Source organism: Rhineura floridana, chromosome 3 (genome assembly GCF_030035675.1).
Source record: "Rhineura floridana isolate rRhiFlo1 chromosome 3, rRhiFlo1.hap2, whole genome shotgun sequence".
NCBI classification, from domain to species: Eukaryota; Metazoa; Chordata; class Lepidosauria; order Squamata; family Rhineuridae; genus Rhineura; species Rhineura floridana.
In genome coordinates, this window is record NC_084482.1 from 73289344 (window position 1) to 73305159 (window position 15816).

The 15816-nt window shown below is 39.9% G+C and overlaps 1 protein-coding gene across 1 annotated transcript in view; it reads left to right on the plus strand.

Moving 5' to 3' along the window:
- The first annotated feature begins 44 nt into the window (after positions 1-44).
- Positions 45-15816, plus strand: part of RAB40B (RAB40B, member RAS oncogene family) — a 36421-nt gene continuing 20649 nt past the window's right edge. The window contains exon 1 of the mRNA XM_061616543.1: positions 45-985. Coding sequence (XP_061472527.1) covers positions 844-985 — 142 coding nt within the window. The 5' untranslated portion in view covers positions 45-843. The remainder of the gene's footprint in view (positions 986-15816) is intronic.

Here is a 15816-nt window from a genome sequence, read left to right on the forward strand (position 1 = left end):
TCTCGGAAGGCGCGCCCCAATGGGAACAAGGGGTAGGTGTTGGTTGGAGAAGCTGTCACTTGTGTTGCGCTGGAAGCGGACTCCTTCAGTTCGGAGGTGGTAGGAAGCAGTGGCACCTCTCAAGGGAGTCGGGCAACAACGAAGAGTGTGGCGGTAGAAGCAGGGAGCGTCCGTTGCCTCATCAGAAAGCACTTCGCGCCGCTTTAAACAGAAGCTGCCTCTCACCCCCCACCCCGCCGTTGCTCCCCCGACCCTGTGGCGCACTGTGTGGCTGTTTGGCACAGCCGCTTCTCGTCGGTCGTCGAGACAGGGTCTTCCCGGCCTTCCCCTGGTTTCCCTTTGGCTCGATTGACCCTGGCCAGTCCGTCAGGGTGGACCGCACAGCTACCTTCAGTTCCTACTCGTTGGCTGCGCAAGTCCAACCCCACGTATGCCGGCCTTGTGTGTGCCTTATCGCGGATGGCGCCGTTGAAAATCTTTCCCCCTCCTCCTCCTCCCCTGTCACGGCTGAGAGGAAGCCTTGCAGCGTCCACTCACTCTTGCCTCCCACTGCTGACACCCGCACCCTGAGGGTTACTGCTGTTTCTTCACCCCGCCGCCGTCCTCCTCTTGGCAATCAACCTGAGTATCGTCGTGATATCGACTGCCTCTGGTGACGCGCGCCACGGGGAGGGTTTGAACATGCCTTTGCGTATGTGCTGCTGCCCCCGCTGCTGCTGCTCTTCCTCATCCCCTGTTTTTGCTGCCACAGCTGGTCGTGCGGTGCCCCTCATGGGCGCCGGAGCTGATTCTCCGCAGATACTTTTGTGAGGCAAGGCAGGAAAGGAGAAGCGGTGAAAGAGGATGAACCACGTGGGCAGCCCTGTGAAAGCTTATGACTTCTTGCTGAAATTCCTGCTGGTGGGGGACAGCGACGTGGGCAAAGGGGAGATACTAGCTAGCCTGGAGGATGGAGCCACAGAGTCGCCTTATGGGTACAATATGGGTAAGTAGCCACATGGAGAAGTTGTACTAGAACCTCAATGTTGGGTAGATCTCTCTTACACCTGTAGATTGCGCAGAGAAGACGGTGCTTGTGTAGGATGACCTGTCTTGATTATGTAATACAGTTCCACGCAATACATTTAAAGCACATTTAACTTGCATTTAAAGTGTATGACTTCCCCCAGAGAATCCTAGGAAGTATATAATCCTCACAGTTATAGTTCCCACCACCTTTAACAAACCAGAGTTCCCATGATTCTGTGGTGGAATACATGTGTTTCAAATGTGTGTTGAATGCTTTAAATGCATGGTGTGGATCTGCCCTGAGTCACCACAGCCACCTCCCACACATTGGCAGTTATAGGGCAGGGCTTCCATGACAGGGAACCTGTCTTCCCAGCTGCCTTGAGCTCTGGCATCTGTATTTCTAAGGAAAGATTTGTTTACTCTTTATTTCTAAGTAGTGGCAGGAAATCCCATCAGCTACTGGCTGACATGTCCTCATCTGCTTTGTTTATGCTTTCCTATGGTGCCTTTTAGGTGACTACTAAGCATGAGGTTTCACACACCTCCCTTGCTTTTCCATTCATAAGAGGTTGTCCATTCCTGTCAACTCCATTACAACATGTGGGGCACTGTAAAATTTCCTCATAGGTTTGTAAATTTATGTTGGATGGATATAATGGACATAATGGGACTAGTTGGTGAAACTAAGTGAGAGGCTATTCTGTACATCCAGCAGAGCTACAGGTAACGAGACCACAACCCAAGAGGAGCTGGAGTACATACAAAACTATGCCAAACAATTTTATTTGGGCTTCTTAGAAGTCTTTTCATCCTAATGTTAAAACTAATTTCTGCCTCCACTTCGTTCTACTGAAATCATGCTAATTATGCTCACATTCATGCCAAAATAGAATGCATATGAAGTGGAAGAGATTAACATTCTGCTGTGCGTACATCCTGGAAAAAGAGGAATGAAATAATTACGTATTTTGGGTTTGAGTTCTAGGAACAGAACTCTGTTCCTAGCAAGCCTATGCTACAAAACTCCTTTGGGAAGAACCTTGTTAAATAGAGACTAGAAAGCTTACTATACAACTCTTGTGCTTCTCTGTTTGCTTAAGAGTAACCATGGGAAATGCTAACCAGTGGACATTTTCCTTCGGTGAAAAATGAATCATTTTTTCACTTCTTGCAGGTAGCAGTGTATTTGTGCTATTTTAAAAGCATAAATTATATGACTATATACAGTAGAAGTGGGGAAGCTCTTTTTCAAGTTGAGGACCACATTTCCTCAGGGAAAAGTGGTCAAGAACTGCTTAGCAGTGGTGAATGGGGCCAGAGCCAAAAGTGGCTGGGTCACCTCCATTCACACACATCCATACATACACATCCATTTAATGTCAACTGTACGTCTCCTATCACACTCATCCGTCCATTCTTGAATTCTCCCCATGCATGTACATTCAGGCACCTAACATCCCACAGGGAAATGGGCAAGTGATTTTTTTATTCCATCAGGAACTCACTGCTGAAGCCAAAACCAAGGAAGGCGATACCAAGTGTGTATTACCCGTATATACAATATAAATACACATAGTCTGGATATTTCTTCTTGTAACTGCAAACATGATAATTGGCTCGCCCATTTTTCTGTCTGTGAATAGCAAATGCTTCCAGCCCCACCCACACCAAGTCAAGGTGCCTAGTTCTCAAAGCTAGTCACTTTGTTTTGGACCTAAGGCAGAACATCCCACAAGCACCTATCCCCCCTCAGCAGTAAAGATACAATAATGATGAATTAAATAACTTACAATTTACTGTCTTTTTATGACACCACAAATCTGCTGTCTGAGGCAGCTGCCTCACTCTGCCTAATGATAGGACCAGCCCTGATTGGAGATTAAGCATAGGCTCTGAGCGGTACCATCCTAACAAAATTGAGAGTGAATAATTCACTGCATGTATCTCATTAGAGAGAGACTTCTTTTTAGCCTACTGATGTCCAAAATGATTAGAACAGTGCAAGACATTTGGACACTCTCTCTCTCTCTCTCTAAGTAGTAAAGGCGTATAAGAGTCTGAATGATCTTTTTTAAAAGGAAAAGACAAGTACAAGTATAGCACAAGATTGTAATAGCACTACCAAATGTTTCTGAAGAACTGATATGAATAGGATGAGTATTTTTGGCATTAACACTGGAACATTTATTTATAGTTTGTTCCTTCATTTAACCTGACAAATGAGAGAGCATGTCAGATGGAGCCGAAAACCTGAACCTTTGCAAATCGTTATTCAAAGCAAAATAAAAACTTCTTCAGAATATGGTTCCATACCGGATTCTTTTAACTAGTTTATTATATACTATGGCTGAACCAAAATCAGTGGCAGATTTATCATTGACTTCAGTAGGAACAGGATTGTATTTGTGCAGTCCGGTACTAAATATTACTCTTAACACTCTAAATGTGCTTAGAATCACAGCATCGTATTATGTGGTGCTTCTTTCCAGGACAGATAGGAATATGCTCTCTTTTTGGATATTTTCCCCAGCATATTCTTATGTAGCTCTTTGTAGGCGTTTAGCTCATAGTTTTCAGTTCATAAGTTTCTTATGAGTAGATTCAGTGTGCCATTTGAAATGGAACCCTTTACATCCTGCTGATCTGCCCATTGACACTAGGTCTAATGGAGGCTGAAAAGGGTTCCATATTAAGTAGTAGACTGGGGTAGATTTTTGTTGTGAGCAGATCTAGTTTCCCTTATTATGTCTGTTGAGACATCATGGGAAAGTGAATTCCTAGAAATGAGGCACTGATCAGTAACTCTGCTCAAGATGTGAGCAAACTGCACCAGCAATTCTCAGGACATATCCCAGGAAAAAAGATAATGCAAGCACACAGTTTTGTTGATAATTCCAATCTCCTTTCAAAATGAAACTTTTCATTTGTTTTATTCTTGAGGAAAATTGTTGTCTTTGCTGTTAAACAAAAGTAACTATGCAGGGTAATGCTAGTGATTGTTTACTGCAATACACCCACTCTCTATTGTGTGCCAGAGGCCTTGAAGGCATGGGCCAATGGTAAGATCAGGGTGGAGATGTTTGGAAAAGATGGCACTCCAAGAAATGAACATCTCTCCTGTAGAACAAGTTTGGAGAATCAGGTACATGCCACAGGCTCCCTCTCCTTTCTCCTGTCTTGGTGCTGAATCCTTTGACCCATTCCTGGTTTTCCTAATTAAAATTGTTGTGATGACCAATAGGGCAAACATTGCCTCCAAACTATACAAATCCTCTTCAAATGTTGGTGGGTTCAGCAATATTTTAGTGTTTTTTAAAAAAAAAAAATCTGATGACTGTATGGTGTATGCATCTTTCTTTTTTTAAGGGGAAAGGGGAGGCAGCACCAAATTTATTATTTCTTATTTATTTTACCGAATATTGTGTTGTAGGCATTGAAAAGAACTTGTGGAAGTATCATGCAAAAGCTAAACTGTAATTGGGGCATGTGTCAGAAAAGCCCTTGGTCTGTGGGTTAGAAACAAACAAAGTGGTCAGATATCATTAGGCCCACAACTTTTATTATGCAAAAACCTCTTCTCACGTAAGTATCACAGTTCTTTTCTTGTGGGTGATTTGCTTTTGGACCTAACTTATGTGGTAACTTTTCTACCGTTATCAGGACTGGTAAACACAGTGCATTGTCATCAAATGTTAAACTGCATTGGCAGGTTCTTCAGGTTTAATGCTTGTGTAATGTATGGGAGAGTTAAGAAAGAAAATCCACTCCTTGCAGAAAGCATGACCTCCTTTTATGTGTGTTGCGTTCACACAGATCGTTTATAATTAGAAGACTGACAGTGCAATCTTGTACATGTCTACTCAAAATCATGGTTTATTAAAATATTTATATCTTGTCTCCTAGCCTTTCATGGGAACCCTATGTATTGATTAAAATAATATACAATCAACAAAATAATAAAGACTAAACTAAGAAATGAACTAAAAGCCAGAAGCCATATTTTAAAATTGGGGGAGGGAGACGAAACCAAACTAGAAGGCACGATGGCGGAATAAACACTGAAATAGATAAGGGACAAATTGGGCTTTCCAGGGTAGGGAACTTCTCAAGCTGACCATTACAACTGAAAAAGCCCATTCAAGAATGATTAAGCAGGGCCTCTAATGACTGTTACAGGTGGAGGGCAAACACACTTGGGAGAAGATGGCCGTCAGTTATCCTGGTCCCAAATTGTTTATGACGTTATAGGCAATAAACAGCACTTTGAAATGTATTAAGAAACAAACTGGGAAGCAATGCAGAGTTCTGAAAAGCAGTCTAGACGCAATCCTGGATGTTGCATTTTGCACCAGCTGAAGTTTCCAAAGGCAGCCCCTGGCCTGTAGTAGTTTAGTAGTCTAATTCAGTACACAATAAGATCAAAGTGATTTGTTCTAGGTAAATGGGTATAGGATCAATATATAGATATGTAGGTTGAATGTATGTCCTTAAGCATTAATGTAAATACACATGCATACAGTCCCTGCCTTCCCTTTTCCATTTTGAAGTTAATGGAGCTCTTTAAAAAGTCATTTGGGACATATGTCCCTATCACATTTGTATCCTGTTCTTATACCAAGAAGCTCAGGTTGGTGTATATGGGGATCGTCCTCTTTTTATGTTCATTGTTGTTGTTATGTGCCTTCAAGTCGATTTCGACTTATGGCGACCCTATGAATCAGTGACCTCCAGTAGCATCTGTTATAAACCACCCTGTTCAGATCTTGTAAGTTCAGGTCTGTGGCTTCCTTTATGGAATCAATCCATCTCTTGTTTGACCTTCCTCTTTTTCTACTCCCTTCTGTTTTTCCCAGCATTATTGTCTTTTCTAGTGAATCAGGTCTTCTCATTATGTGTCCAAAGTATGATAATCTCAGTTTCATCATTTTAGCTTCTAGTGGCAGTTATGGTTTAATTTGTTCTAACACCCAATTATTTGTCTTTTTTGCAGTCCATACTATGCGCAAAGCTCTCCTCCAACACCATATTTCAAATGAGTTGATTTTTCTCTTATCCGCTTTTTCCACTGTCCAACTTTCACATCCATACATAGAAATCAGGAATACCATGGTCTGAATGATCCTGACTTTGGTGTTCAGTGATACGTCTTTGCATTTGAGGACCTTTTCTAGTTCTCTCATAGCTGCCGTCCCCAGTCCTAGCCTTTGTCTGATTTCTTGACTATTGTCTCCATTTTGGTCAATGACTGTGCTGAGGTATTGATAATCCTTGACAAGTTCAATGTCCTAATTGTCATCTGTAAAGTTACATAAATCTTCTGTTGTCATTACTTTAGTCTTTTTGACGTTGAGCTGTAGTCCTGCTTTTGTGCTTTCCTCTTTAACTTTCATCAGCATTCTTTTCAAATCATTACTGGTTTCTGCTAATAGTATGGTATCGTCTGCAGATCTTAAATTATTGATATTTCTTCCTCCAATTTTCACACCTCCTGCATCTTGGTCCAATCCTGCTTTCCGTATGATATGTTCTGCGTACAGATTAAACAAATAGGGTGATAAAATACATCCCTGTCTCACACCCTTTCCGATGGGGAACCAATTGGTTTCTCCATATTCTGTCCTTACAGTAGCCTCTTGTGCAGAGTATAGGTTGCGCATCAGGATAATCAGATGCTGTGTCACCCCCATTTCTTTTAAAGCATTCCATAGTTTTTCATGATCTACACATTTGCTGTAGTCTATAAAAAACAGGGTGATTTTCTTCTGAAATTCCTTGGTCCATTCCATTATCCAACATATGTTTGCGATATGATCTCTGGTGCCTCTTCCCTTTCTAAATCCAGCTTGGACGTCTGGCATTTCTCGCTCCACATATGGTAAGAGCCTTTGTTGTAGAATCTTGAGCATTACTTTACTTGCATGGGATATTAAGGCAATAGTTCGATAATTACTGCATTCCCTGGGATCCCTTTCTTTGGAATTGGGATATATATTGAACACTTCCAGTCTGTTGGTCATTGTTTAGTTTTCCATATTTCTTGACAGATTTTTGTCGAACTTTGGACAGATTCAGTCTCAGTAGCTTGTAGCAACTCTATTGGTATGCCATCTGTTCCTGGTGATTTGTTTCTTCCAAGAATTTTAAGAGCAGCTTTCACCTCACATTCAAAAATTTCTGGTTCTTCATCATATGGTTCCTCCGTGAATGAATCTGTCATCCTGTCATCTCTTTTATAGAGTTCTTCAGTGTATTGCTTCCATCTTCCTTTTATTTCATCTCAGTCAGTCAGTGTGTTTCCCTGTTGATTATTCAACACCCCTACTCGTGGTTTAAATTTCCTTTAATTTATCTAACCTTTTGGAATAGGGCTCTTGTTCTTCCCTTTTTGTTGTTCTATTTGTATACAATAAATATTGTAATAGTTTTCTTTGTCTCTACGTACTAGTCGCTGTATTGTTGCATTTAGGGTTCTGACTGTGTTTCTATCTCCTTTTGCTTTTGCTTTCCTCCTCTCTTTAACCATTTTAAGAGTTTCTTCATTGAGGTCTTTTTCTATTTTTAACTAGAGGTATTGTCTTTTTGCATTCTTCCCTGATCATGTCTCTGACTTCATTCCATAGTTCTTCTGGTTCTCTGTCAACTGAATTTAAAACCTCGAATCTGTTCCTTATTTGATCTTTATATTCTTCTGGGATGTTATTTAAATTGTATTTTGGCATTATAATTGTTTTGTTGTTCTTCTTTAGCTTTACTCTAATTTTCGATACGATCAGTTCATGTTCTGTACCACAGTCTGCTCCTGGGATTGTTTTTGCAGAAAGTATGGAACTTCTCCATCTTCTGTTTCCAATAAGTCTTTCTCCTGCTTCATTTCTGTCTCTTATGCCCCATTTCCCCACAATTCCTAGTTCTTCTCTGTTCCCTACCTTTGCATTCCAGCCCCCCATGATTATCAACATATCTTGTTTTGGTGTGTGAACAATTTCCTCCTGTACTTCTGCATAAAATCTCTCCAATTCTTCTTTTGCGTTTGACGTTGGTGCGTAGACTTGGATGGTGGTTATGTTAATAGGTTTCCCGTTTAATCTCATTGATATCACTCGCTCAGACCTTGCATTGTAGCTCCTAATTGCTTTTGCTACATCACTTCTCACTATTAAAGCAACTCCGTTTCTTCTTAATTTCTCATTTCCTGCATAAAATATTTTATAGTTGCCTGATTTAAAATGTCCCATTCCTGTCCATTTTAATTCACTCACGCCAAGTATTGTAATGTTGATACATTCCATTTCTTGCTTGACAATTTCTAACTTTCCCTGGTCCATGCTTCTCACATTCCATGTTCCTATTGTGCGTGTCGTACAACTCCGGACTGTCCTTTCACATCTATGCACATCAGCCTCTGGGCTTCCTTTCGGCTTTGACCCAGCTGCATCATTAGTCACAGCGCTACTCGTACTTCCCCAGTAGCTCGGTGAGTGTCTTCTGACCTGGGGGTCTCATCTTCCAACAGTATCTTGTGTTGCATTTTGGATACTCTGTTCATAGGGTTTTCATGGTAAAAAGTATTCAGAGGTGGTTTACCATTGCCTTCCTCTGAGTTTGGATGCAACGTAGTCTGGTGTCTCAGCTTTGACCATTCTTGGGTGCCCCTGCTAGGTCTAGACTCCTGACGGCATTGCTCTCAGCTTCTTCAACACTCTCAAACCCAGGTAATGACTGGCCAAGGTCATTTGGCGGCCTTCGTGGCTGAGCAAGATTTGAATCGAAGTTGGCCTGGTCTAAGTCTGAAGTTTTATCTATTGCATCAGGTTAGTTGTTTCATAAGGAGTTGCTATGAGACAATCAAGCCTTGTGGGCATGCAAATGGACAGTCTACATGATGGCATAATGCACCAAGGGGGTGAAAAAGGGAGCTCAGCTGCTAGTTACTTTGTGCTGCTGTCTGAATATCTAATTCAGTTTCATATTAATTATATTGTCTGAGGAGCTATGTTGAAAGAAGTAATTAGGGCTGCAACCTCATACATATTATGAAGTGAATCCCATTGCATTCAGTATGTCTTACTTCTGAGCAGACATTCATAGGATTGCATTGTAAATCCTATTAGATATTTAATCCAAATAATGTGAGAGTCTGTTATAGCAGAAGCATATGAAGGTGCAACCCTACGAATAGGGTTTTCATGGTAAGCAGTATTCAGAGGGGGTTTCCCATTGTCTTCCTCTGAGGGTGAGAGGCAGTGACTGGCCCAAGGTCACCCAGTGAGCTTCATGGCTGTGTGTCTCCCAGGTCGTAGTCCAGCACCTTAACCACTACACCACACTGATTTAATATTTACCCTAATATTAATATAACAGAAATGTGAGTATGATGCATTTGGTGTAGAGTATGCTTTTTTAGACTGGTTCCAAAGTTGTACCGGGGACACAGCATTCTTGTACAGTCCCTGAGTGGATTGTTCTGACACTGCAATGTTTTCAAAAGCAACTTGCATGGCAATCCTATGCAAGTTTACCCCTGTATGCAGTGGGGTTTACTCCCAAGTAAATGTGCACAGGATTGCATGCTTAGTATGCATTTTTAGGTTTTTTATATATATAATTTAACCCAGGGTTAGCGTTCAAAGACTCAAATTCAGCAGTCATTTTGTCTCTGAAAAGCTCTTCCCTTGATTCTGAGAACAGATCAATTCTTGTGAATGAAGATACCTGTATTTTCAAAGTGTGAGAATAAACGTGGAAGTGTCTTTTGTTTGGCCCATAATACCAGTATGTTTTTCTTTAGAAATAATAATGTATTGTTCCAGGTAGTCAGGCAGGGGTGGGAAATCTCATGTTCCCAGGCCAAAAGCAGCCCCGTAGGCCTCTGTATTTGGCCCTCGAGGCTCTTCCCAGCTCACACCCAGGTATGCCATACCATACCCATGTTGAGTGCTTTTGCCTGGCTTGAATTTGTCCTTGAACCGTGATAATGCCTCTTCCTTGCCTGGGAGGAGGGTGGAGAGATGCATGATGTAGTGTGTGTGTAAAAACTTCTGACTATTGCATAGCTGGAATGCCCATTGCTCTGCTCACTTTTGCATCTGGCCCCACCCACTACTGGTATGCTGCCTTTAAAAGGGTGCCCACAAGGCAATGTAGCTCTTGGACTGAAAAAGTCTCCTCATACCTGCAGTAAGGCATGTTCTCACAATCAGCGTATGCAGGCATACTGTGCCTTAGTGGAGTATCCTGTGCAGAATGTTGGGGCCTATTCTACATTCTAAAAGCTACTTTATGATGATCATGGTATGTAAACTTTGTATCAAATAGTTATGTAAAGGCAGTAATCCTGGATCAAATCAAGGTAATTGTTTTCTTTGTCTGGTCAAAGGTATTATGAATTCCCCAAAGGATTCTACACAGGGTTTAAGGAAAGAGCACTGTACATAGCAACATAGGAAGCTGCCTTATACTGAGTTAGGTCACTAGTCCATCTAACTCTGTAGTCCACACTGACTGGAAACTGCTGCAAAGGGGGATGATTTCTGGAAATGCATGTTCCCCTCATATAAGGGGTATGGAGTCTGATAACTGGTGATTTACTGTCACAGTAAAAAGTGAGCTACTAGCAGCTGAGCACAGGTATGGGCATGCTATTTTTAATAAAAAATGATTTTGCTAGTTACAGCACGAATCAAATACCTACTTGTTCCTCATTTGTTGTGCTGTGTTGGGTGTTGCAATCTACTGATGCAAATTTTCTCATGCTAGGCATAATTGCCAAATGTGGCAGAATGTTGAAATAGGTACAGTGAGTCATACTTAAAATGAGATAATGACTAATAGCTTATGAGAAGAAGAAGAGAATAAAACAACAGAATTTGGGCCATAAAATCTGTGTACGATGTTGGAAAGAAGCTCCATCCAAAATTCATGTCTGTTTATATAAGTATATTTATATAACAATATTTTGTTACTAAAAATCTCTATGGTAGGTCTGTCTGTAGTAATTTTATATCTTGGCATAACTATCTTGTTTTTAAAATTAAAATGTATGTGTATATTCAGACACCTGTTGAAAAGACTAATTCTCCCCTTTCTAATGGCATGAACTCTCACTTTGATAACCACGATTTTAAGTAAACTTATTTTGTAATTTATTATTTGTAAAGTGCCTAATGTGTACTACTAGGCATTGTACAGAAATAAGTCCCTACTTGCAAGTTTGCAAGCTATAAAACAGGAGACAAAAAGAGAAGGTGCTAGCTGGAAGAGAGTGAAAGAAAGAAAAACTTAAAACAATACAATAATGAACTTAGGAGTAGAAAAGAAACAAAAAAGCCAATGGCACATCAAGAGAGAAATTTTTAAAAATTGCTTCTTCATGAGACAAAAACGAGGCCAGGCAAGAATGTAAATGGAAGAGAGTTCGAGACATGAGGGCACAAGAAAGTATGGAGATGAGAAACAGCACAACAGAGTGGAATGTAAAGCAACCTATAGAAAAAAGGGGCAAGAACATTAATACATTTAACTTGTACTGTTTTGTATGAAGCTTACACTCCTTTTTTCCAACCTTTAAGAAGTTTAAACTTCATACAAAACAAAACAGGAAGACCGTGAAGGGAAATATACAGATGTGTAAAATGATTAAAGAATGAAGAGAGAAAAACTAAAGAGAGGATCTGAACAAGAATATTAGTAGGTAAAAAGGACAAAATTTAGAAATCTTATAGAAAGAGAACAGCCAGATCCTTCTAAAGAGCAGATGGGGGGGAAAAGGAAGATAACACCCAAACCCTTAACTGTAGACAATATTGAAAGGTGATGCCAATTGAAAGAAAGAGAAGACCAAAGTATTTTAGGAAGAAAAATAATAAATTCTTTCTTTTGCATAGTGACATCCAGGCAGACATCCAGGCTGTAAAACCATTTGAAATATTGGTAAAAATGGCAGGGGGTGGGAGAAGAAAGGACAGAACAATAGAGCTTGATATCATCAGTATTATTTATTTATTTTATTTGTTACTCACCTCATACCTAGTGGTCTCTAGGCAACTTACAACACATTATGCAGCATAACTGTGTAAAGTTTTGCCAACCTCTGTGAAAGTTCCTTTGTATCTTGGTTCCACAAACACTGGCTTTACTGCTTCTATTTTTCCAGCAAAATCATGCTCTTAGTAATGTACTGGAAGCCAAAAGAATAAATTGAATTGCTTTGCGAAGAAATGTAAAAGAGTGAAGAGAAAGGGCCAAAGAACAGTCCTGAGAGACCTTGACAAAAAGAGGGGTGGGGAGGAATAAATGAGAGAGATTTTAAAAGAAGCATTTATGACATAGGAGTGAAAGCAAGAGAGGACAGCACCATTAAATCCGAATAAACGAAGAAGTTGTAGAGCGATCCACTGTATCAGAGGCTGATAACAGATCAAGGAAAGTATTATAGAAAAGAACTTGTGTAACTTAGCTTGTAAATATCACTTCAGATTTTCCACAGAGCGGTCTCAGTAGTATGTTTGAGTCAAAAGCCAGACTGAAAAGGACCTTAAGAAGAATTAGAAGAAAGAAAACCCGACACATTGGCAATAAACAAAACAGCTCAAGTCATTTGGAGATAAAAGAATTGTGTTAGAATTGCTTTTAATATGCCTTTTAATATCTTTAACCCTTTTTAAAAAAAGATGTTTTTAAAGTTTTTTTTTAATGTTTTTAACGTTTTGTTTTAATGTATTCTAAGGTCTTTTTATGATGTTTTTAAGTGTTTTTAGTGTTTCTGTTTGCTGCGCTGGGCTCCTGCTGGAAGGAAGGGTGCGGTATAAATAAAATAATTAAATAAATAAATGAAGAGAAACAGCTAAATCCATCCCTTGTCCTCTTGAGCCAGTTCCCTCTTCCATTTTAGTCATTATTGGTCTCCCCTTACCTATACCTCTTTCTTCAGGCATTCTCTTGTCTTGCTTTCATTATGCTAGCTTCTCAAAGTCTTTTAAAAACGTCTGTGGAGATTTTTTAAGATTGTAGGAAGCTAACATATTTAAAGCAAAAAGATACAACACCTGAAGAAAGAAAAATAGGTAAAAAGGGAAACAAAGAAACCAGTCATTACTAAAATGGGAGAAGGAATTGGATTAAGAGGAGAAGCGGTGGATTTAAGTGAAGAAAGAAGAGAAATAACATAAGATACTGAAACTGAAGAAAATTAGGAATAAGAGAACAAACGATCTGGTAAAATGGAGGGAGTAGGAGGAATATTATAAAAGGAAGAAAAGGGAGGTGTTGAAGAATGAATAATCACATTTCTGTTATTCATTCCTCATTATATCCTTCTGACTGTAATGCTGAAATTCAACATCGTCTGAGCTCTGCAAGTGCCGCATTCTCCCGAATGAAGTGTAGAGTGTTTGAGGATTGGGATATTCGCAGGGACACCAAAATGCTTATTTACAAAGCTATTGTACTACCAACCTTACTGTACGCCTGTGAAACATGGACCATCTATAAACGCCGTTCCCAACATTCTTGAAAGATTCCATCAACGCAGCCTCCAGAAAATTCTGCAAATTACTTGGGAAGATAGGCAGACTAATATTAGCATATTGGAAGAAGCACAGACAACCAGTGTTAATGATTCTCCAACATCAACTTCGCTGGACCAGCCATGTTGTTCGAATGCCTGATCACCGTCTTCCAAAGCAGTTACTCTACTCCCAACTTAAGCATGGAAAATGGAATATTAGTAGACAGCAAAAAAGGTTTAAAAATGTTCTTAAAAATAACCTTAAAAAAGTAACATGAGCATCAAGAACTGGGAAGTTTTGGCCCATGAGCGTCCCAAATGGAGGTTGGCTATTATCAAAGGTGCTATGGAGTTTGAAGAAGCACAAATACAGAGTGAAAGGGACAAACGAGCCAAGTGGAAGGCACGTCAAACAAATCCTCATCACAATCTTCTTCCATCTGGAAACCTATGTCCTCACTGTGGGAGGCTGTGTGGATCTAGGATTAGCCTCCACAGTCACTTGTGGACCCCCTGTTAAAGACTTTATTTTGGAAGTCAATCTTACGCAGTCACGAATGATTGCCAATGAATGATATTCTTCTGACTGTAATATTCCTCCTACCGCTTCTATTTTATTAAGTTCTCTTGCTTTGGTAGTAAATTACTTATTTGGTAGTCAGTCCTATTAAAATCACTTAGGACATTTCCAGGGAACTAGGATTTTTAAGACCAGGGTATTGGTATACTTAAGATCATAGCCAAAGCTGTTTGAAGTCACATCATGAAAGGCAAAACCCACAGTATTTTAGAGCATATGTGAATTATTAAACAATACTATCTTGGAGAGAGGCTGAAATTTAACTATGTTCTAAAAGGGCATGTGGAACAATAATGTAGTACTTAGGTCAAACTAGTACAAATTAAATCTCAAGACCCTTGTATGATGTCACTACATGCTAGTTCAGATTGCTGTTTGGCTAAATGCTGTCCCTTCATTCGTCTTCCCTTAACCTCAGGACAGCCCAGTCCTCTAAATATAGTTTAGTAGGACCAATATAATGAGTTTATATGTGCACACTTCATATTTAATACAGGTTGTCTCATGTTGCAATGGTAGAGAAGATATCCTAGAACTGTTTTGATTAGCAAGGGTTCATGTGAATCAGGGTCCACTGCCTTATACAAATACGAATATTTATGCTGGAACAGGGAAACTGAGGGTATGAGCCTAGGCTCAGAGATCTGGCACTATGCTGAATCCTCTGGCCAGTTTATTGTTGCAAAGAACATCCCAAGCAAGGAGGGGTGTGGGACATATTATTAAACAATCTTTGTTGACCCTCAGTCTTAGAAAGGCCTTTGCACTGTTTGTTTTTTAAAAATGTCCAAGAAATGTGATGTTGATCCTCAATGTCATCTTTTTTGTCCTCCCTTCTACATTCCATTTCTCCATACAAAACAGTACTGTGAGATCTATCATAGGCAGCCCAACGGATTGGGCTGCTAGGCCTTATTAATTCTGGGTTATGATACCAATAATAAATGTTATTGCATTTTTTTTCATTTGCCTGCTGCAAGCCTAATATTAGAAAGCTTAAATTTGATATGCATGCATAACTATATCAGAAACAGCTGATCGGAACTGAGTTTTGCCCTCTATGTTTTCTGGAAAACAACAAATAGCGAATGGACATTTGGCAGGGTAACATAAGCTTGCCAAACCAATCACATTTCATGACTTTTAATGACATTAACTTATTGAAGTTTCCACACAGTTGGTTTTTTCTCTAAGTGTATGCCAAAGAGTTTCAGTTAATAATCTGCATGTTTACCGGCTAGCTGTAAAACTGTTAGGTTGTTATAAAACAAGGGATGGGGGACCATATGTAGACTTGTTACCACAAATCAGGTGTATTGAAAATCAGGTATTACTTTGTTAGCTTCTTAAACACAGTCTGAAACAGTGCCAAAATCTCAACTAGAGGAGGGCTACACTGATTACTTAATGGGGGGGGGGAACTGTTGCAATGCTCTTTTAGGGTTTCCACCCAAATGCTGCACCCACCAAAATGAAAACTGTGAGTATGGAACTATTATCTGCCTTGAAGACAGCCACCATCAGCTTCCCTTACACAAAAGCCCTGTAGCTCTCCAGGTCCAAAAGTAATCAGAAAACATGGCAGTCTTATGCAGTGTGTTAATTTAATGTAGATAAATTAATACAGACTAGCTCCTTGCGTAGGCATTGCTAATCCATATCAAGAGACTTAATTAAATGCACCCTGTTTCGAGCAAGGTTAAATGTAAATGAGCAAAGA